Genomic DNA, 21,027 nt, shown 5'->3' on the forward strand with positions numbered 1-21,027 from the left:
TGAGAGTCTGTGTGTGAAGACAGCAAGAGGGGAAGAAATGGAGTCAGAGTTCGGCAGGCCCCACATCACCTACGCTCTTAAGTCAAGGGAAGGCAATGGGAAACCATTGGAGGACTTTACTAAAATTCGATAAAATGCATTCTTAAGGATACAACACAAAATCCAAACTTTCGGTAATAATTTATGGCTAAAAGTTAACTTTAGGTATATAATCTTCTTTTACAAAACAATTCTGTGGGACAGAGCTGCTACCGAGGCTCAGAGAAATTGAGTGGCCTGACCACAGTCACACAGCTGACAGGTAGCAGGATTGGGACTAGAGCCTGGAGCTCCTGCACCCTACGTCAGTTACTAGGAATGACTAGAAAAGCCGCACTGCCACACTGAGTGTAAGCCGACATGGCAGCTCAAATGCACACATTAGCATTACCGAATGAGTGAGCCAATGGAGCCAGTGAGTTCTCCCATCACCACCTCCCCTTAGCATTGGCTTTGAAGATGGTAACCGAGAAACTCAGACTGGGTTGCCCCATGTTATTGCACCAGGACAAGAGACTCTGAGACACTGGTTGCAACATTTGGCGTCTGCTTCGGATGTCTGTAAGCCTTTTGAGAGATGAGCCTGGGTGTGCGGTGGCAGGCTGCCTTTTGAAAGAGCCACACGGTCCTGCCTCCCCAGACACCTTCCTGGAGGAGGATTGAGCATTATCCCAAAAATGAAGGGTGGCCTTGAGCTGTCCCATCAGGCCCCAGCAATACCCAGCTCCTCATCAGGATGGGTGCAAGTGTTTGTTTTCGACTTTAACCTTCTCTTTCACCCTTTGCTCTTTGTTTCCAGGGCGAAGCCAGTCAAGCTGAGCCATCTCAGCAGAGCCTTTTCCAGTGGCTGCAGAAGCCACCTCACAACAGCCACTGGCCGGTGCTTCTTCCTCTCTGCGTGGGATGTTGCCTCTTACTCCTCTCGCAGTCCACCTGGCTCTCCTCAGCTTGGGCAGCCACGCTGGGGCAGCATCGCATACCCTCAGTGGTCAGTTTTATCTCTCAGTTCCCAAAACGCTGCTCTTGGTTAGCTGGACCTTTCCCAGTCTGGGCTTTGCAGCATGGACTTACATTTTCTCTGGACAGTCCAACTGTTCTTCCGCAGGGTCCTTCATACACGTGGCTCTTTGAGATTTGAGTTTGATTCTTTTTTTTTTTCTAAAGATGGGGTTTCAATCTATCACCCAGGCTAGAGTGCAGTGGCACGGTCATAGCTCGCTGCAGCCGCCAACTCATGGGTTCAAGCAATCCTCCCATTTCAACCTCCTGAGTAGCTGGGACTATAAGTAGGTGCCATCTCACCCAGCTAATTTAAAAACTCTTTTTGTTTTTTTGTAGAATGAGGTTTTGCTTTGTTGCCCAAGCTGCTCTCAAACTCCTGGCCTCAAGCGAACTCCTGCCTCAGCCTCCCAAAGTACTGGGATTATAGGTGTGAGCCACTGCAGCCAGCTTCCAGACTCCTTCAATGAGGAGGTAAGTTATGTGAGGTACCTGGAGTAGTCAAACGTATCAAGACGGAAAGTTGAATGGTGGTTGTTGGGGCTCAGGGGAAGGGGGAATGGGGAGTTGTTGTTTAATGGGTATAGAATTTCAGTTTTGCAAAGTGAAAAAAAGTTCTGGAGATCCATGGAACAATAAGGTGAATATACTTAGTGAACACTACTGAACTGGACACTTAAAAAATAGTTAAACCAACCTGGCCGACGTGGCGAAACCCCATCTTTACTAAAAAGACAAAAAACTTTAGCCAGGCACAGTGGCTCACACCTGTAATCCCAGCTACTCAGGAGGCTGAGGTGGGAGAATCGCTTGAACCCAGGAGGCAGAGGTTGCAGTGAGCCGAGATTACACTATTGCACTCCAGCCTGGGTGACAGGGTAAGACCCTGTCTCAAAAAAAAAAAAAAGAAAAAAATAAGAGGTTAAGATGACCAATTTTTTGTTACGTGTTTTTTTAAACTATGGTTTTGAAAAAAAGCAGATAAAGAGTAGGCCTGATCTGCCCACAGTTTGCTGCCCTCCTCTCTGCCCACCTTCCCGCTTGAACACATGGAGCTCTCCTTCCCTGTGTGTAAGATTGTTATTTGGTAATGAGACGCCTTACCTGCCACTTAATGTCATCAGATAACTGAGAGTCCACTACCTTGAAGTCTCCATGAAGACACAGTCCATCTCCTCAACACACTCCACTGATGCCTCCAACCCCACTGACCTTGGAAACCCTTCCTGTCAAAGTCACAGATGACTTCCACTTTGCCAAATACAATGGTTGTTTTCTGGTCTTTCTCTCAACTTCTCTCTTGGACACAGTTGACTTCCTTCTTGAAATATACTCTTGTTTTGGTTTCAGAACCACCTCAATGTCCTGGTTTTTGCCTAACTTAATAAACGTTTGGATCCCTCTGCTCGTTCCACTTCTTCTCAAATGACTAACTGTTGATGTAGCCCAAGGCTCTATCCTTGGCCTGCTTCTCTTTTCCCTCAGCATTTTCTCTCTAGAGCATCTCATCTATCCCTGAGACTTACAGATAAGTCAACAAGATATTTCCCAGATCTGTGCTTTCAGCCTGGATCTTCCCACTGAGTTCTAAATTATGCCTCCAACTGCCTTCTTGACCTCTCCACTTGGATGTCTGTATCAACCCATTAAGAATTTTCAATTCATTGGGGGTATAAACATGAAATTGGTTCATGTTTTTCCATAAATGCCCTGATTATGCTAGTCTCAATACTCAAGAATCTTGGGATAGTTCAGTCCAATTCCACAATGTTACTGAGGATTATTATTATTGAGATTATTATTATTATTATTGTTATTGTTATTATTGAGACGGAGTCTTGCTTAGCTGTCCAGGCTGGAGTGCAGTGGTGTGATCTCGACTCACTGCAACCACCGTCTCCCAGGTTCAAGCAATTCTCCTATCTCAGCCTCCCAAGTAGCTGGGATTATAGGCACCCGTCATCATGCCTAGCTAATTGTTGTATTTTAGTAGAGATGGGGTTTCACCATGTTGGCCAGGCTGGTCTTGAACTCCTGACCTCAGGTAATCCACCCGCCTTGGCCTCCCAAAGTGCTAGAATTATAGGTGTGAGCCACTGCACCCAGCCAATGTTGAGATTATTACAGTAGTCTCATTCTATATTTTAAAATCTCAGTACTATTTATACTTAAATATTATCTCAATGGTCAATTCTTTGTCTAGGACAGGAAATTGTCAAATAGGCCTAAAACACCTTGATATATCAGAAAGCAAGGAATCGATCAAAAAATCTTAGGGCCATGCCAAAAGAATCCAGGAGCCAACATGAAGTCTCCCTTTGTCTAAAGATGGAAATGTTTGAACAATAAAAATAACAACTGCTGTGGATTAAACACATTAAACTCCTTAAATGTTTACGTTCACAATGAAACTTTAAAAAACTCTCTCATTTGTCCTCTTTTAAGGATGACTAGGCAACCAATACATTATTTTGAAAACTTGTAAACAAAAGGAAAAAATAAATGTTTCCAGTATAAAATGAGCCCCAGGACAACCCAGTGAAGAGGGAAATGTATCTTTACAGAAGTATTTCAGCTAATAAAGGAAGAAGGATTAAATTGGAATATCACATTTTTTGGAACCTCTGGTGAAATCATTGTTCTTGGCAATAATCACCAATAATGGCTAAAAAGACAACTGTAGAAAAAAGCATAAGGGGAGAGCTTCACAATATTGGATTTATCAAGGATTTCCTCAGTATGATACCAAAAGAACAGTCAACAAAAGTAAAAATAGACAAATGGGACTACATCAAAATTAAAAGCTTCTGTGTATCAAAAGACAATCAACAGAATGAAAAAATAACCCACAGAATGGTAGAACATATTTGCAATTCATACAAGGGTTATAAGGGGTTAGGATCCAGAATACATAAAGAATTCCTACAACTCAACAAAAACAAAAAGTTCAATTAAAAAAATGGGCAAAAGACTCAGACATTTCTCTAAATATGATATACAAATGGCCAACAAGCATATGAAAGACGCTCAGCGTCACCGTCACTGATCATTAGGAAAATGCAAATCAAAACCACAATAAAATATAACCTCACACCTGGGAGGATGGCTAATCAAAAAACAAAAAATGTGTAGCAATTAAACAAAAATAAAACAAGTGTTGGAGCAGAGGCAGAGAAATTGGAACGCTTGCACGTTGCTGGTGGAATTGTAAAATGGTGCAGCTGCTGTGGAACACAGTTTGAAGTTTCCTCAAAATATGAGAAATAGAATGACCTTAGGATCCAGTCCTTTGATTTCTAGGTATATACCCACAAGAATTAAATGAACGATCTTGAAGCGATATTTGCACACCCATGTTTATAGCAGCATTATAGTCAAAAGGTGTAAACGGCCAAAGACTGGGCAGATTGATGGATGAATGGATAAACAAACCTGGTACACGCATACAATGGAGGCCCTGAAAGTGAAGGGAATTCTGATGCATGCTACGACATGAACCCTGAGAACACTATGATAGTGGAACAAACCAGTCACCAAAAGACAAATATTGTGTGATTCCACTTACATGAAGTACCTAGAGTAGTCCGATTCATAGAGACAGAAAGTAGAACGGTGATTGCCAGGTGCTGGAATGGGGGCAATGAGGAGCTTTTGTTTAATGGGTGCAGAGCTTTAGTTTTGCAAGATGGAAAGGTTCTGGAGAGGGATGGTGGTGATGGTTGCACAACAGTGTGAAGATACAAAAGCTACTGAACCGTACACTTGAAAATACTTAAGATTATACATTTTAAGTATGTGGTTTTATTTTATTTTATTTTTTGCCACAATAAAAAGAAAGAAATAACCTGTAACATAATCTTGCCAAAAAAAAAAAAAAAATTAAATCTGATCAAGCCTCTTGATCTAACTACCCAATTTATAGAAAATGTGGGACAGAGGAACATGTTACCAAGGTCACTTGGAAGCAATCAGCAAAACCCAGACTGTAGGAAACTCTACAGGAAAAACAACCAAATTTCTTTAATAAATTGCAAGAAAATAAAGTAGAAGGCAGAAGAAACCACAGATTAAAGGATTCTTTTTTTTTTTTTTTGAGATGGAGTCTCGCACTGTCGCCCAGGCTGGAGTGCAGTGGCGCGATCGCGGCTCACTGCAAGCTCTGCCTCCCGGGTTCATGCCATTCTCCTGCCTCAGCCTCCCGAGTCGCTGGGACTACAGGTGCCCGCCACCATGCCTGGCTCATTTTTTGTATTTTTAGTAGAGACGGGGTTTCACCATGTTAGCCAGGATGGTCTCGATCTCCTGACCTTGTGATCCGCCCACCTCGGCCTCCCAAAGTGCTGGAATTATAGGCGTGAGTCACGGCGCCCGGCCCACAGTTTCACTCTTGTTGCCTAGGCTGGAGTGCAATGGCACCATCTCAGCTCACTGCAACCTCTGCCTCCCGGGTTCAAGCGAGTCTCCCGCTTCAGCCTTCCTAGTAGCTGGGATTACAGGCATGCATCACCACACCTACCTGGCTAATTTTGTATTTTTAGTAGAGACGGGGTTTCTCCATGTTGGTCAGGCTGGTCTTGAACTCCCGACCTCAGGTGATCCACCTGCCTTGGCCTCCCAAAGTGCTGGGATTACAGGCGTGAGCTACCACGCCCAGCCAAGGACTCTGAAAAGATATAAACATCAAGTGCAATGTATAGAACTTATTTGGATTCCTAATCAAACTATACAAAATTATGGTACAATCTGGGAACATCTGATAATATTCAGGAATATAATGGCTATTTTAAGTCCTTATCTTTTGGTGGTATATACGAAAATATTTATGGTAAAATAGTCTGACATCTGAGACTTGCTTAAAAATAATTGGGATGGGGAAGTTGGAGGGTAAGTATGGACCAGCAAAACTGGCTGAGTTGGTCATTATTGAAGGTTGGTGGGAGGAGTCACCACACTATTCTTTCTGTTTTGTGAAATAGAACCCCTCTTTTGGCTGTCTGTCTTACATCTTTCTCCACATCTGGGCAGCATCAGCCAATGTCTGCACAACTTTTAGACAGAAGACAATCACAACTGGGGACGGAGTTGAGGTCTGGTTGGGCATACCCACTCTGCAGTTGCTTATCTGGGAGTCTGTCCCTTCATTTATTGAATGAATCAATGAATGAATGAATGAATGATATTTTTCAAAGCTGCGCACTGTGTTTGAAATAATCTATAATAAAAAGTTTTGTTTTTAAAATAGTAACCTTTGATCCTACTTGAAGTCAGCCTCCTCTTCAAGGAGTATGTATCTCATACTCCTTGCTGTGTATCTTGACAGCACCTTGACATAGGAGACAAAGGCATGGAGGGTACACACTTTGCCCCTCCAGCTCCCCTGGACCTACCCTCCTGGGTCGCAGCAGAAGGTGGAACAGAGTAGTGGGGACAGCTCCTTGCTGGGCTGCCCGGAGCGGGGAGGCAGTCTCCTCTCCCTGGATCGCTGTAGCCTTGTGGGCTACAGACACAAACAGTCTGACTATTTGTGAGGCAGGGGTCACATGCTGGGTCTCTCCTGGACCAATCTCTGGGTTTTCTAGATGATCTAGCTCCCCATATCATCGTGGGTACCCCTGGCCATGTGTTTGATATGCTTAACCGGAGATACCTGTCTCCCAAATACATCAAGATGTTTGTACTGGACAAAGCTGATGAAATGTTAAGCCGTGGATTCAAGGACCAGATCTATGACATATTCCAAAAGCTTCACAGCAACACCCAGGTAGTTTTGCCGTCAGCTACAATGCCTTCTGATGTGCTTGAGGTGACCAAGAAGTTCATGAGGGACCCCATTCGGATTCTTGTCAAGAAGGAAGAGTTGACCCTGGAGGGTATCCGCCAATTCTACATCAACGTAGAACGAGAAGAGGGGAAGCTGGACACACTGCGTGACTTGTATGAAACCCTGACCATCACCCAGGCAGTCATCTTCCTCAACACCCAAAGGAAGGTGGACTGGCTCACCGAGAAGATGCATGCTCGAGATTTCACTGTCTCGGCCATGCATGGAGATACAGACTGAAAAGAACGAGACATGATCATGAGGGAGTTTGGTTCTGGCTCTAGCAGAGTTTTGATTACCACTGACCTGCTGGCCAGAGGCAGTGATGTGCAGCAGGTTTCTTTAGTCATCAACTACGACCTTCCCACAAATAGGGAAAACATTTCCACAGAACGAGCCGAGGTGGACAGTTTGGCCGTAAAGGTGTGGCTATTAACATGGTGACAGAAGAAGACAAGAGGACTCTTCGAGACATCGAGACCTTCTACAACACCTCCATGAGGAAATGCGCCTCAATGTTGCTGACTTCTTCTGAGGTGCTGTCCTGCTTCCTAGCCCCAGCCAGAGTTCAATCTTGGGGGCCTGAGGAGCAGCAGGGGTGGGAGAGGGAAGGAAGCCAAGGGATGGACATCTTGTCATTTTTTTTTTTTCTTTGAATAAATGTCACTTTTTGAGGCAAAAAAAAGAACAAATTATTCCAAAAGAAAAAGTTGCTCATATGGAGAGCATAAAACACACTGTAGCATATATTCTATAAAATATGGTATGGTAGGTTGTTACACTGATGGTCCTCAATACATCACATCTCCCTGAACTCATCTCCTTGCATAGTTCCCTCTCACTTTGATGCTAGGTTTGGCGGTGTGACTTGCTTCAATCAATGAGATATTGGCAAGACTGATGCAAGCAGAGGCTTGAAAAGCAATTTACAATGGGACCTACTCTCTCCAGCTGGTAGGGATTCTTCCTTCAATACGTAGACAGCCCAAGTTAGCCTCCTAGAGGGCGAAAGAACACGTGGAGGGAGACTCAGCCAGCCCAGCCATCCTAGCCAAGACCTGGCCACATGATTGAGCACTACCAACAGCGCTCAGAGCACAGATCAGCTGTCCTAGCTTAGCACAGTCCAAATTACTAACCCATAAATTAGCGAGCAAAGGAATAGCTGCTTCAAGCCACTATATTTTGAGATCAGGGGTAGGTAAATGGCATTACTGTTGCTTTTGTTTCCCTCTCCGTGACTCTCACCCTCACTGCTGCCTGCCAGGCCAGGTAGTGGTTGTGAGGGAGGAGGATCTGGGAGAAGATCTGGGAGAAGACCTGGCTGATGACAGAAATAGCCTCATTGGGAATAAACTGCACTCCATCTGCACATCCCGATGGTCCTATCAGTTGCTAATAATCAAAAGCCAAAAGCCTTTCACTGTGAACTTAATGGAATCTTCTCTAAAACCCTTTCCACGTACCTGAACACTACCTGGGTCACTGCTGTAGGCTATAAAAGAACTTTACGAGCCCAGCTATGTGCAGAGAAAGAGACCCTTTAAATACTTTTTAGTCCATACATGCTAGCCTGTTATCTTTCCTCAAAGCAATCCATTCTCACCAACATATAGGAAAGAACTGAGTCCCAAACTCATTCTTATGACCATATAATTTTTCTCTATGAAAATATTACTCAGCTCCTTCATGGGGTTGGGGGAGGGGAATGGGATGTCTCTATCCATTTCATTGCACTTGCTATCATTCTTGATAGATGAGTACCTAAATGAAAGTACTCACCTATTATCAACAGGGCATATGTATTGAGCTAGTGGTTTAATAGAAGAGATGGATTTTTGCTGCTATCCTCTCTCCTTTGTGATCAACACATGTATGTAGAGAAAGCTCTGAGGCACTTTATTCTAAGCAAGTGTGCTGAACAGTAACACCTGCCACTTGGGCTTAGGGAGGCATCAAGAAACAGAAAATCAGACAGACGTGATTTGCATAATGGTTCCAGAATTTAGGGTTTGATTTTGGGCAAGCTACTGAACCTCTCTGAGTCTCATCTAGAAAATGAGGCTGAAGCTATGCTCCTCACTGGGTTCAGGCAAGAATCCCTAAGGTGCTGTGTTTAAATCAGGGCCCATGATAAATGGTCTTAGTATCTGTTGGGCTCACTCCACTTTCCCTTTAGTCACCATATGCATTGTGGGAGCTAAAGGCATCACTTCAGTTCTGATGTTTTGTGTGACCACAGGCCAGAACCCAAGAAAAAACAGAACATGATTATTGGTGGCTATAATCAAGAATGAAAGGATCCCTTATTCTAGAAGTTTGCAGTGTCAGATGGAGCTCACTGATTCAGACTGACAGCTACAACTGGGCAAACCAGCCCGAGACAAATAACAAATGTGTTAATTAGTGAAATGTAATGAATAAAGAAATGGTGCAAGAGTTTTTGGTGTGGTTGTGTGACGAATGACCCGTGCATGGCAGGTCCAGACAGGATGGGTTTTGGGGGTGGGGGAAGGAGAGAACCATCATCCTGGTCCCAGTTTACTGGGAAAGGTTCTGTGAGCGAAGTGTGATTTTAGAATTATTTGAATATTGGTAGGAGGGGGCTTTTGGAGTGAAGTGGGCGATCCAGGTAGAGGGTGTGGCCCGAGACATATTTCAAGGGACAGTCAGAGTAGAAGGAAGCAAACGCCAAGCCACACACGATATTATTCAAAATCAGTAGTGAAGGAGCAAATCGCAGACGGGGTCTGCGATTTTCTGAAAAGTTGGCAAATTGAGTCTTTCAGAAATGCACAAATATGTTTCCTCTAACATGGGTATCAGTTCAGTTGAGGGCCCAGATTTAGAGTGAGGTGCAGGGGGCTTGGAGCCCTTACAAAGGGGACCAGCAGTTGAGGCCTGCATGAGGAAAAGACAAAAGGACGGGGCTAGTTTACTGGGGACAGCACATGGTGTAGGAGAGACCAGGTACCTTCTTATTTTCTCGATGAGGGCTCTGGAAAACATGTAGTTGCTTCTTCTGCTCCTGTGAATGGCAGAGTGGAAGAAAGGACTTCAGCGTCAGCAGAAGAACATAGAAGAGACAAGGAAAAATCAGTGTCTCATAGGACATGCAGCAAAAGCACAGTTTAATCAGAGGCCCACGAAATTTCAATCCTAGGAGTTCTTTCCAGACAGGAGAAATCCGTTCTGTCTTCATGCCTCATTTGTTCATAATCCCTCAGTTTATGACATTCAATAAGTGGACATTTACAAGACAAATTCATAATACAGACTATAACCTTAGCATACTCAACACCCAAGGATTTGCCATGATACATTGTTCAGGTCCCCTTGAGCTTAAACTTTCAGGAAACCGGCTCGCTCCCCCTGGAATTTTCTACTGGATTTCCCATAGACTGCTGCAGTTCTGCTCTCTCTTCCGCTCAGACAGATCTTTGCGTTTCTTCAAACCAGGAACTGCCTTTCAAGGGGGCTCACACAAACTGCAACTGAGCTGCTGGAGAGGCATGCCCCTATCACAGAATGTGGAGGAGGGAGATTGGAGGTGGACGGGTTCTGCAGCAGCTAGGAGCAAACATATTCACACTCACAATTTTGGGGGGTCAATTCTTAAAATATATTATATAGATGTTACAGCAGAGACTGCTGTATGTTCACCAAATTCTGTCTCTCTTTCCTCCCAGCATACAGTGAGTCGACATCTTTCAGTTTATCTTGCAGCCAGTTGGAGCTGTATGGTGAATCTTGGGGAAGTAGGAATGATGTGTGGTGCTTCCAAGCCTGGCTCTTAAAAAAACTCCTGCAAGATCCTCCATGTTCTCTCTCTTTCTTCCTTTGACTACTGGCCAGATCCAGAAGATCTAGTGAAGGACAATAAGCCCTTGGGGACAGCAGACCTGACCATCTGGGTCTGGTCAGCAGCTAAGGGAAAAAAGAGGACTATAAAGCCCAAGGCGACAGAAGAGCTCTAGCTGGAAGGAGACCGAGCCCTGAGTACGTGCATGGAACACCCCTTCCCCCACCAACTCACACGGGACGACCATAAGAGAAAAATAAACTTTGATTGTGTAGGGCCACTGAGGTGGAGGAGGCTGTTTGTTATAGTACTTGGTCTACCCTGGCTAATCCACATGGAGATTAGAGACCGCCTTCTGTCTGGGCTCTATACACCAGTGTGTGCGAAAATGGGTGCCTTAGGGGAGGGCTTAGCCAAGCGGCCTGAGCTATGAGGCCAGAAATGATCAATGGAAATGAATAGATGTTTAAAGAAATTAGGGGTAGCATCAGGTGAAAAAGTAAGGTAACGCTTCAAAATCTATTCCACGCCAAGAGAATTCACTATGGAAATAATATTATTTTCAACAAATGGTGCTAGGACAACTGAATATCCACATGCAAAAGAATAAAGTTGGATCTTTCCCTTACACTGTACATGAAAATTCCTCCAAATATATCATAGATCTAAATATAAAAGCTAAAACTACAAAACTCCTAGAAGAAAACAGGAGTAAGTCTTTGTGGACTTGGGTTAGGCAAAACCTTCTTAGATATATAATGCTGAAAGCACCACAACAACAAAAATAAACTGGACTTCCATCAAAATTAAAAACCTTTGTGATTCAAAGGACACAATCAAGAAAGTGAAGACAAGCCACACAATGGGAGAAAATAATTACAAATCATATATTTCATAAGCAACTTGAATCCAGAAGTGTTACAGCTCAACAATAAAAAAGACAACTCGATTTACAAATGAGCAAATAATTGGAATGAAAATTTCTCCGAAGATATACAGATGGCCAACAAGCCCAGGAAAAGATGCTCTACATTACTAGTCATTAAGAAAATACAAATCAAAACCACAATGAGATACCATCTCACACCCACTAGGATGCCTAAAATAAAGAAATCAGATAACAAATATTGGTGAGGGTGTAGAGAGATTGGAACCTTTGTACATTGCTGGTGGAAATGTAAAATGGTGCAGCCTCTTTGGAAAATATTTTGCAGTTCTTCAAATAGTTAAACACACAGTTAGCATATTATCCCCGCAATTTCACTCCTAGGTAGGTGAATACTCAACATAAATGAAAACTTACGCCCACAAAAAATCTTGTACACGAATATTCATAGCAGCATTTATTCATAATAGTCAAAAAGTTGAAACAATCCAAATATCCATCAACTGATGAAAGGACCAAAAAAGGTAGTATATCCAACCACAGGAATATGCAGCAATAAAAAAGAATGAAGTATGTACTGACAAATGCGGCAACATGGATGAACCTTGAACACATTATGTTACGTGTAAGAAGTGGGTCAGAAAAGGCCATCTATTGTATGGTGCCATTTACATGAAATGTCCAGATAGACAAATCTCTGGAGACTAAAAGAAGACTAGTGGTTGCCTCATTCTTGGAGGGGAGAGGAGAGGAGAGGGAAGACTAGGGGGAAATGGGGAGTGACTGCTAATGGGCACAGGGTTTCTTTTTTCCTTTTTTTTTTTTTTTTTTGAGACAGCGTCTCGCTCTGTCACCCAGGCTGGAGTGCGGTGGCCCGATCTCAGCTCACTGCAAGCTCCGCCTCCCGGGTTCACGCCATTCTCCTGCCTCAGCCTCCTGAGTAGCTGGGACTACAGACGCCCGCCACCGCGCCTGGCTAGTTTTTTGTATTTTTTAGTAGAGACAGGGTTTCACCGTGTTAGCCAGGATGGTCTCGATCTCCTGACCTCGTGATCCGCCCGTCTCGGCCTCCCAAAGTGCTGGGATTACAGGCTTGAGCCACCGCACCCGGCCTTTCTTTTTTTTTTTTTTTTTGGCGACGGAGTCTCGCTGTGTTACCCAGGCTTCAGTGCAATGGCGCCATCTCAGCTCACTGCAACCTCTGCCACCCGGGTTCAAGCGATTCTCCTGCCTCAGCCTCCCAAGTAGCTGGGATTATAGGCATGAGCCACCATGCCTGGCTAATTTTTGTATTTTTAGTAGAAACACGGTTTCACCGTGTTGGCCAGGCTGGTCTCCAACTCCTGACCTCAGGTGATCCGACTGCCTCAGCCTCCCAAAGTGCTGGGATTACAGGCGTGAGCCACTGCACCCAGTCCCAGGGTTTCTTTTTAGGGTGTTGAGCATATTCTAAAATTGACTGTGGTGTGAGCTGCACAATATCGTGAATATACTAAAATTCATTGTACACTTTAAATAAGTGAATTATATGGTCTGTGAATTGTATCTTAATAAAGCCGTTAATCTTTTCTGAATTATTTTCTATTTCATTATATAATGAAATATTTCCAACTACAGAATGTCATAATGCCCCAGTACACAACAATTGCGCTGCAAATGAAGGGCCGATATTATGGTCCAGCACACATTGCTCAGGATAGCTGTCCTCAGAGGCCACCAAGCTGGACTGCCCACAGCACCCCAAGGCCCATGGAAACTTAAGCAAATCTATTCCTAAGAAACTTCTGAGGGTCTTTTGCAGTGATGTGCTGGTAAATGTTTAATTGCTGACTCTGGTGGGGGTGGGGGAAAAAAAAAAGGAAAGAAGCCAAAGCCCCGAACTGCAGCGTTTACCGATTTCCCTAATGCAAGCACTCCCACCCTGGCCAATTTCAAGCTACCAATGTGAAGCCACGGAGCATAGGGTTGAGGAAGAGATGGCTGGTAAGATTCCATCTATAATATTGCCACCATACAGATTTAACAGATATAAGTAACCTCAAAAGCAAAGCAAATAGTAAAACAAGTAATAATTAGGAGTTTTGAGCATTTAATACTTTTATTTTTAATATGATTTATTTAATTGGAAGGTTGTATAATTTTTAGTAATGGATGTGTTTATCAGCCACTTGGTAAATTTCCTGAAAACTTAACAATTGGCTCTATGAGCTGGTCTCCAGCGACCACTGGGTCTCTAAGTTTATTTCAGTCTGTGGCTGGTTACAGGAAGAGAAGGAACAAATGAGCAAAGTTTCTGTCTCTTCTTACACTCCCATGTCAAACATGCCTTTCCCTTGAATCAACAGAACTCCGATGCCTCCCTAATCCAGAATCAGGCAATTCCCGGAAGACTGTAAATTGATTGGGAGTTTCCTTTTTCTTCTTATTTAAATGAAATTTCTGGCTTTATGGTTCTACTCAGCATATTCACCTTCATCCCCTAATATTCTGCCCCATCCCAGGTCCATGCCCAAATAAAAATAACAAGGGAACAAGAAGAGGGCAGGCAGGGGCTCCAGCTCATTTAATACCTTCTGTATATTCTTCAGAAGGATGATGCTCAGGTCCCTTCGCTTCACAATCAATGAATTTTGAAGTTACAAGTAATTTGGCTTGAATCTATCACCTCCCCACCCAGAGTCAAACGAACCAAGAGAGTGGCAATTCCGTGCAAAAGGTCTGCAGACATTTTCAGGCTGTTGGCCCTAAAAGCTTGAGGTAATATGTTTAGAACAGAATTCAGGTTTGTTTTGTTTGTCTCTTTGGTTTGTCAAAACAAATTGAACCTTTAAGTACAGAGCGAGGGCTGCTCATAGCCTCCTAGGAAGACAGGGGTACAGGGGCCTCTCCCTTCTTCTCCTAGTGAGCTGGTGCCCATCCCGGACCCCCAGGGAGGATGAAGCAGTCCTACCTCGATGCCCCCAGAGCTCTTTGTTTACTTTTCCATTACTGCACTCTGTCAATAAATACTTACTGAGAACCCAGTATGTGCTAGGTAGCTGGATATACTGTCATGACATGAACAAGTGTCCGTCCTCAGGGGCCCTGGAAGTCTATTGGGAGAGTTCATCACTTTGAAGCCTGGCTCCTCATGCACCTCACATACAGGTTGAAGTCAGCTACATGAGGAGTCCGTACCACACACCGTGACGGGTTTCCAGAGCACTATCGTGGGTACTCAGAAAAGTTCGCTGAATGAATGAAATGGATCTATAGAGGAGGCTATTCCTTGGGCCCAGGTCTCTGAAAGCTCTTCATGAAAGATCTATCCTAAAGGCACCTGAAAGTCTTTAATCTCCCAGAATCCAGACACAAATATCCCAACTGAAATCTTCCCCATGACTTACTCACGTATCCTTAAGCCACAGATTGACTTCATAGCCACAGATCCGTGAATGAATACGTGAATCAGTAACAAGAGCAGCTTAAATTTCTGGGTCAGAGACACCCTGAAGAGAGAGCAAAGTGATTGTTTACAAGACATGTTAAGATTCCTGGAGGCTGCAGGAAGAAGGCGGCTACTGGGAGGGGGTCTATTTTCAACCAGCCATTGCCTAAGAACTTAAGAAGAGGGTTTTTTGTTGTTGCTGTTGTTGTTAATTGAAAGAAAAAAGGGGAACCAAAGAACAGATGGGTATTTTCCAAACCCTTTCAGCCATGCCCATATATCATCTGCATCACTGTAAATATATGGGACACAAAGTCAAACACCCGTGAAGAGAGGCATAAACACTCAGAGCCCATGTATGCACTCGCACATGTGCAGTCACCGATGACCTGGAGAACCACGGGGCTCTTTGGATTCTAACAAATGAGCTTTGGAAAAGAGAAAAGTATTTCATAGGCAACACTGAATAGCAATTTTACAGGCCTAGTTAGTATAAACCCACTGGACTTTTATTAATTAGGTGCATTCTCTTGTAACATTTAAAATGATCTCCTTGATGTCTGATTGTGCACAAATCAAATGGGACCTGCCTATTTTGGAGCATAGGTTATCTGATGTAGTGAATGCCTCCTTTTGTCTATAGAGAAATATTCTGGAAAGGTCGTTGTATATGTCCTGTCCAAAGTTGCTTTAAATCAAATAGGAAAAACAATTAGAAAACAAGAATCTATCCACATAATGCATCACATGACTCTACAAACCACTAGATGACTATAGCAATAGTAACTGCTTCACTTGTACAAGGAAGTACTATCTTCATGGTCATTCAAGAGATGGAGCTTTAGGTACTGCAGCTTTGCGTCCATGGGATCACAGAATGAGTTAGAAGGCATCTTACAGGTCTCTTTTAGAGACAGGAGGGCTTAGAATTAGAGGAGAGTTGAATATAGGGGACAATTCACAAAATAAGCAAGGAAACTGAGTATTGTATAGGCAAGGAAACTAAGGCCTGCAAAGATTTTGACAATCATATGGGGTCCATCAGGATCCTTAATTAAATTATAGGTGTTTGCCTTTGCAAATCTACTCTCCATTTTTCTTCTGCTGTTTGTTCTAGGAGGCCGATCTGCATGGGCTACGTCAGTGGTTCTCAAAGTGTGGTCCCCAGACCACCTCGGAACTTGTTAAAAATGCAGATTCTCAGGCCTCACCAGAACCTACTGAATCTGAAACGTTGGGGTGGGGTCCAGCAATCTGTGTTGTACGACGCCTTCCAGGGAGTGCTGATGTGTGCTGATGTTAGAGAGCCCTGGACGACGTCAGACAGGCCGATTAGCCACGGGCTTCCCTCTCGGCCTTGGCAGGTGAGGAACACTGGCAGGAGATCCCAGATAGGAGTGAGTTCAGGATTGTTTTTTTCCCCAGGTTCGTTCCCTGTGGGATTGTCTAGGACTGGCTGCAGCAGGGCACCAATGTCACTGTACTTCCCAAGGCAGCCACTGAACAATGTGGCCCCTTCCTTCCAGAGCCAGGACCCACTCCCTCTCCTCACCCTGTAGGTCTGGCGATGGTAACAGTCCCAGTTACTTGCTCCAGAACGCTGCTCTCTTCCTCATGGTTCCCCTACACTCCACTCTTATCTTGGTAAAGTGTCCCTATATTTGGCCCTCCTCTAATTCTAATTTAGATGTGCCATCTGGGATATTCCCCTGGTTCACATCCAGATAGAAAGCTGCTTGTCTGGGTCATGGGAATGGAGCCTGGTGTGGCCCCACAAGACTTCTCTCAGATGGGATAAGAATCTATCTTATCCCAAATGGCCCTGGGATATTCCTAAATGCCATATTTATAGCAAAAACTCATAAAACGTATTGATAACAAATATGACCATGACATTTATTGTGTCATTCCCAAGACAAAATGTGTTTCTCCCCATAGATGGCCTATGTTGAGTTTATTTTTTTCTTCCTCTCCCCTCTCATTGGCAGGTACCATGTGGCAAATAACTTGGCTTACCCTGGCTCAAGACCCTCTCCAAGAGCCCTGATCGGTCTTTATCTCCTAAACCCTTGGCTCACAAACTCTTTTCCCTTAAATCCACCCTGCCTCTTCTTGTTTGTTTTCATATTATGATAAAATACACATACTCTACATTTTACCATCTTGATTATCTTCAAGTGTACAGTTCAGTAGCATTAAGTACATTCACATTGTTGTGTTATCATCCACCACCATCCACCCACAGAACTCTTTTCCTCTCGTAAAACTGAAACTCTGTATCCATTCAACAACGCCTCACTTCCCCTCCCTAATCCCCGGCCCTGGGAACCACCATTCTACTTTCTGTCTCTATGTACTTGATGACTAAGTACCTCGATATGAGTGGAATCTACTGTATTTGTCTTTTGGTAACTGGCTAATTTAACTTTGCATCATATTCTCAAGGTTCATGCATGGTGTAGCAAGTGTCAGAATTTCCTTGTAAGGGTAAATAATGTTTCATTGCATGCATGTATCCCATTTTGTTTATTCATTCACTGTTGATGGGTACTTGGGTTGGTCGCTTCACGTTTTAGCTATTATGAATAATGCTACTACAAACGTGTGCACAAATATCTCCCTGAGATTCTGCTTTCAGTTATTTGGGGTATACACCTAGAAGTGGAATTGCTAGATCATATGGTAGCTCTATTTTCAATTTTTCGAGGAACCATCATACTGTTTCCTGATAGTGGATGCATCATTTTACGTTCCCACCAACAGTGCACACGAGTTCCAATTGCTCCACATCCTCACCAACACATGTTAATTATTTTTTATAGTAGCCATCCTAATGAGTGTGAAATGGTATCTCACCGTGGTTCCGTTTTTATAAATCTGCCAGGTTACAATGCTATTTCCTCCACCTAGGATGCCATCCCTATGTGCCTATTAAATATCTTGCCAGTTGAAATCAATCTCCTCCAGCTTCCTATTATTTTAACACGTTGTGCTTTTATTCTAACACCTACACCCCCTCCCTTATGCTGTCACTGTTTTGTTTTGTTTTGTTTTGTTTTGTTTTCATTTGCCTGTCTGCTCAATTTGGATGCAAGTTTGAGGACAGATGTCTTGGATTGTTCATCTTCGTATCTCCCAGTGTGTATTTAGCCCAAGGCAGTACACAGTGTAGGCTCTGAAATCCCAATTGACTTGAAATACTGAAGGCCATCCACTTAGTGGAAAACCCAAAACCAGACCCAGGTTTTGGGCCTCACTCTTAGTTCAGTGCTCTTTCTGCTGGTGAGGGACATTAGAACCACATTAAAAATAAACATGTGGACCCTTTTCACAAGATGGCGCCGAAAGCGAAGAAGGAAGCTCCTGCCCCTCCTAAAGCCGAAGCCAAAGCGAAGGCTTTAAAGGCCAAGAAGGCAGTGTTGAAAGGTGTCCACAGCCACAAAAAAAAGAAGATCCGCACGTCACCCACCTTCCGGCGGCCCAAGACACTGCGACTCCGGAGGCAGCCCAAATATCCTCGGAAGAGCGCCCCCAGGAGAAACAAGCTTGACCACTATGCTATCATCAAGTTTCCGCTGACTACTGAGTCTGCCATGAAGAAGATAGAAGACAACAACACACTTGTGTTCATTGTGGATGTTAAAGCCAACAAGCACCAGATTAAACAGGCTGTGAAGAAGCTCTATGACATTGATGTGGCCAAGGTCAACACCCTGATTCGGCCTGATGGAGAGAAAAAGGCGTATGTTCGTCTGGCTCCTGATTACGACGCTTTGGATGTTGCCAACAAAATTGGGATCATCTAAACTGAGTCCAGCTGCGTAATTCTAAATATATATATATATATATATCTTTTCGACATAAAAAAAATAAATAAACATGTCATGTTTGAAAAAGATATGTGACTTCCTGATGTTGATTACTCACTTTCAATTTCTTCCTAACGTATTCACACACACACACAAACACCAACATTGTGCTTTCAAGCCCACAAAGTTCATGCTGTGGTCCACGAAGATCAGAGTAACGGGCTTTCTGGCAATCAGCTCTAAATTGGTGCCACATCCTGCACTAATGGCCCTGCCTTTAGACCAGATGGAGGCAGATGTTTTGTGGTTTTCCTCATTGTCGCTTGCCCTGGTGTGTTTTGTTTTCATCCCGATGTGTTTCAGTGCGCTTCCCCTCCTTTGAGGAATGAATGCGCATGTATTGTCTATCCTGATAAAGATGTCTGTGTTCTCACAGAAAATTCAGAAGCGAAATTAAAGGGCAGGAAGTCGATCTCGCCTGGTGTTAAAGTCTTTTGCGATACTGTAAGGAACTGGCCCAAGCATCTTCCATTCATCTCCCATTTTCCTTTAATCTGGGGAATGGGTTCATTCATTGTTTTGCATTCATGTCAACTCTTCATGGTTTTATCCACAGGGCTTTCCCAGAGATTAGGATTCAGCCCCTGATCCAGCGGCCAACATCCTGCTGACAAGACTGCCATAAGCTCCAAGGACCACTCAGATCTTGAAGAAAGCAGCTCTTCTTATCACATCAGGGAAGAGGCCCCTGTTTGGCACTAAAGCACCAAGTGGGATGTGGTGAGATCACAGGATAAAGGTTACTTCCTGTCTTCAGTCTCTTTGATTTCTTTAAAGACTCTCCAGAGGGAAGTAGATAGAGGTGGAAAAGCCCACATTCTTCCTTTTAAAGGACTTCTCAGGGAACTCACCACTCTTAGCCGCTGTCCGGGTTTGAGTTAGTCATCTTACTGTTAGTTCCACACACCCTTTGAATAGGCCTGTGACTGTGTTAGAGGTCACACGGACAACCTAAAGAACTTGCATTCAACCGTTTCCTTCCTAATTGACATTGCTGGGCCTCAGTGGCAGGGCCATGTGTCAACAGCCAAAACATCTCCATTGTGTTCGTACTTGTAAGTTAATGAATCAATGGCTGTTGATTCTGGAGGCATATCTTGATCCTTTAGGTGGGTGCTCCTGCCCTCCCTGCCACCCTAATTTCCTGTCAGTGCTTGTCCCAGTGGGAATACCACACATCTCATCTCATCTGTGTCTTGGAGAGATAGGGCATGACAGGGATTTTCCGGGACTGTGCTGCCATTTTCCATGAAAAACATCCAGGCGTTCCCTTGTTAGGCATTACTTCCTTTGATCACCAGGCTCCCTCCTAGTCAGGGGTACTTTTCTCAGTCAATTTCAAGCCTCAAGGTCATAGATTCCTTGATAAACACTTGCCTCTCCTTGTAGCTGCTTCTTGCCCTCATTTCTGAGGACTAGACCCCAAGCCAGAAGACAAACATGGGGGGCGGTTGCCATCATTTGATTCAAAAATACACTGAAGTGGGAGTCCAATCTGAGAGTTAAGGTTTACTCTCTGTACCTTCATTCACTGGTGTGTCCATACCACTATAGTAAGACCATACCACCCCCGTGGGACAAGAAGAGGAGAGAGGCAATTATGGAACAGGGTTTAAGGGTAAAGGCTTTAGAATCACACTGCCCAGGCTTCTTACTTGTCTCTGCCATTGCTTGTGTGACCTCAGGCAAGTCTAAAAGTCAGCTTGTTCATCTGTAAAATGGAGATATCCCATTTAATCTCCATAAAAATCATGTAAAGCTAATTCAGCTAAAACATTTAGTGAAGTATTAGGCACAGAGTAAGTAGAGGATGTTGTTTTTATCTCATATGAAGTCATTAGTCACCTGAAAGAGTGTGTATATATGACCTGGCATGGTTATAAGAAGTCATTTCCAGAGCCCTCTTCCGTAGGCAGCTTTGATCACTGAAGCATCAAGCAGTACGCGTCACGTTTATTTTCAACCCCCCAAGTGTTTGCTGTTCTTGTTTTACACATCCAGTTCCTCTGTTGCCCAAACCTACCCTTGTCCAGAGGCTCCCTGTCCACCCCATTCAGAATCTGATGGCTGAAACTACATCAGTGGGGAAGCTATTCTAAGATGTGAATTAATTCAGTTAGAGCATGTGCTGGCCCCAGTGTGAGACATTAGGGGCACAACCTTGAGCCAGGCAGACATGGTCTC

At 43.9% G+C, this 21,027-nt stretch overlaps 2 protein-coding genes and 1 long non-coding RNA gene across 3 annotated transcripts; all 3 read left to right on the plus strand.

The window, feature by feature from the left end:
* Positions 1-838: 838 nt before the first annotated feature.
* Positions 839-19,569, plus strand: LOC126940786 (uncharacterized). The gene is made up of 3 exons (XR_007720914.1): positions 839-1,027; positions 1,378-1,512; positions 19,400-19,569. It is a non-coding gene; the product is annotated as an uncharacterized LOC126940786 (long non-coding RNA).
* On the plus strand, positions 6,611-7,488 carry LOC126940769 (eukaryotic initiation factor 4A-I-like). Its single transcript, XM_050766957.1, has one exon. The coding sequence runs from the start codon at positions 6,668-6,670 to the stop codon at positions 7,097-7,099; it is 432 nt and encodes a 143-aa protein (XP_050622914.1). The 5' UTR covers positions 6,611-6,667; the 3' UTR covers positions 7,100-7,488.
* LOC126940761 (60S ribosomal protein L23a) lies at positions 18,310-18,780 on the plus strand. The gene has a single exon (XM_050766945.1). The coding sequence runs from the start codon at positions 18,310-18,312 to the stop codon at positions 18,778-18,780; it is 471 nt and encodes a 156-aa protein (XP_050622902.1).
* Positions 19,570-21,027: the final 1,458 nt, after the last annotated feature.

The sequence above is a fragment of the Macaca thibetana genome, chromosome 17 (genome assembly GCF_024542745.1).
Source record: "Macaca thibetana thibetana isolate TM-01 chromosome 17, ASM2454274v1, whole genome shotgun sequence".
NCBI classification, from domain to species: domain Eukaryota; kingdom Metazoa; phylum Chordata; class Mammalia; order Primates; family Cercopithecidae; genus Macaca; species Macaca thibetana.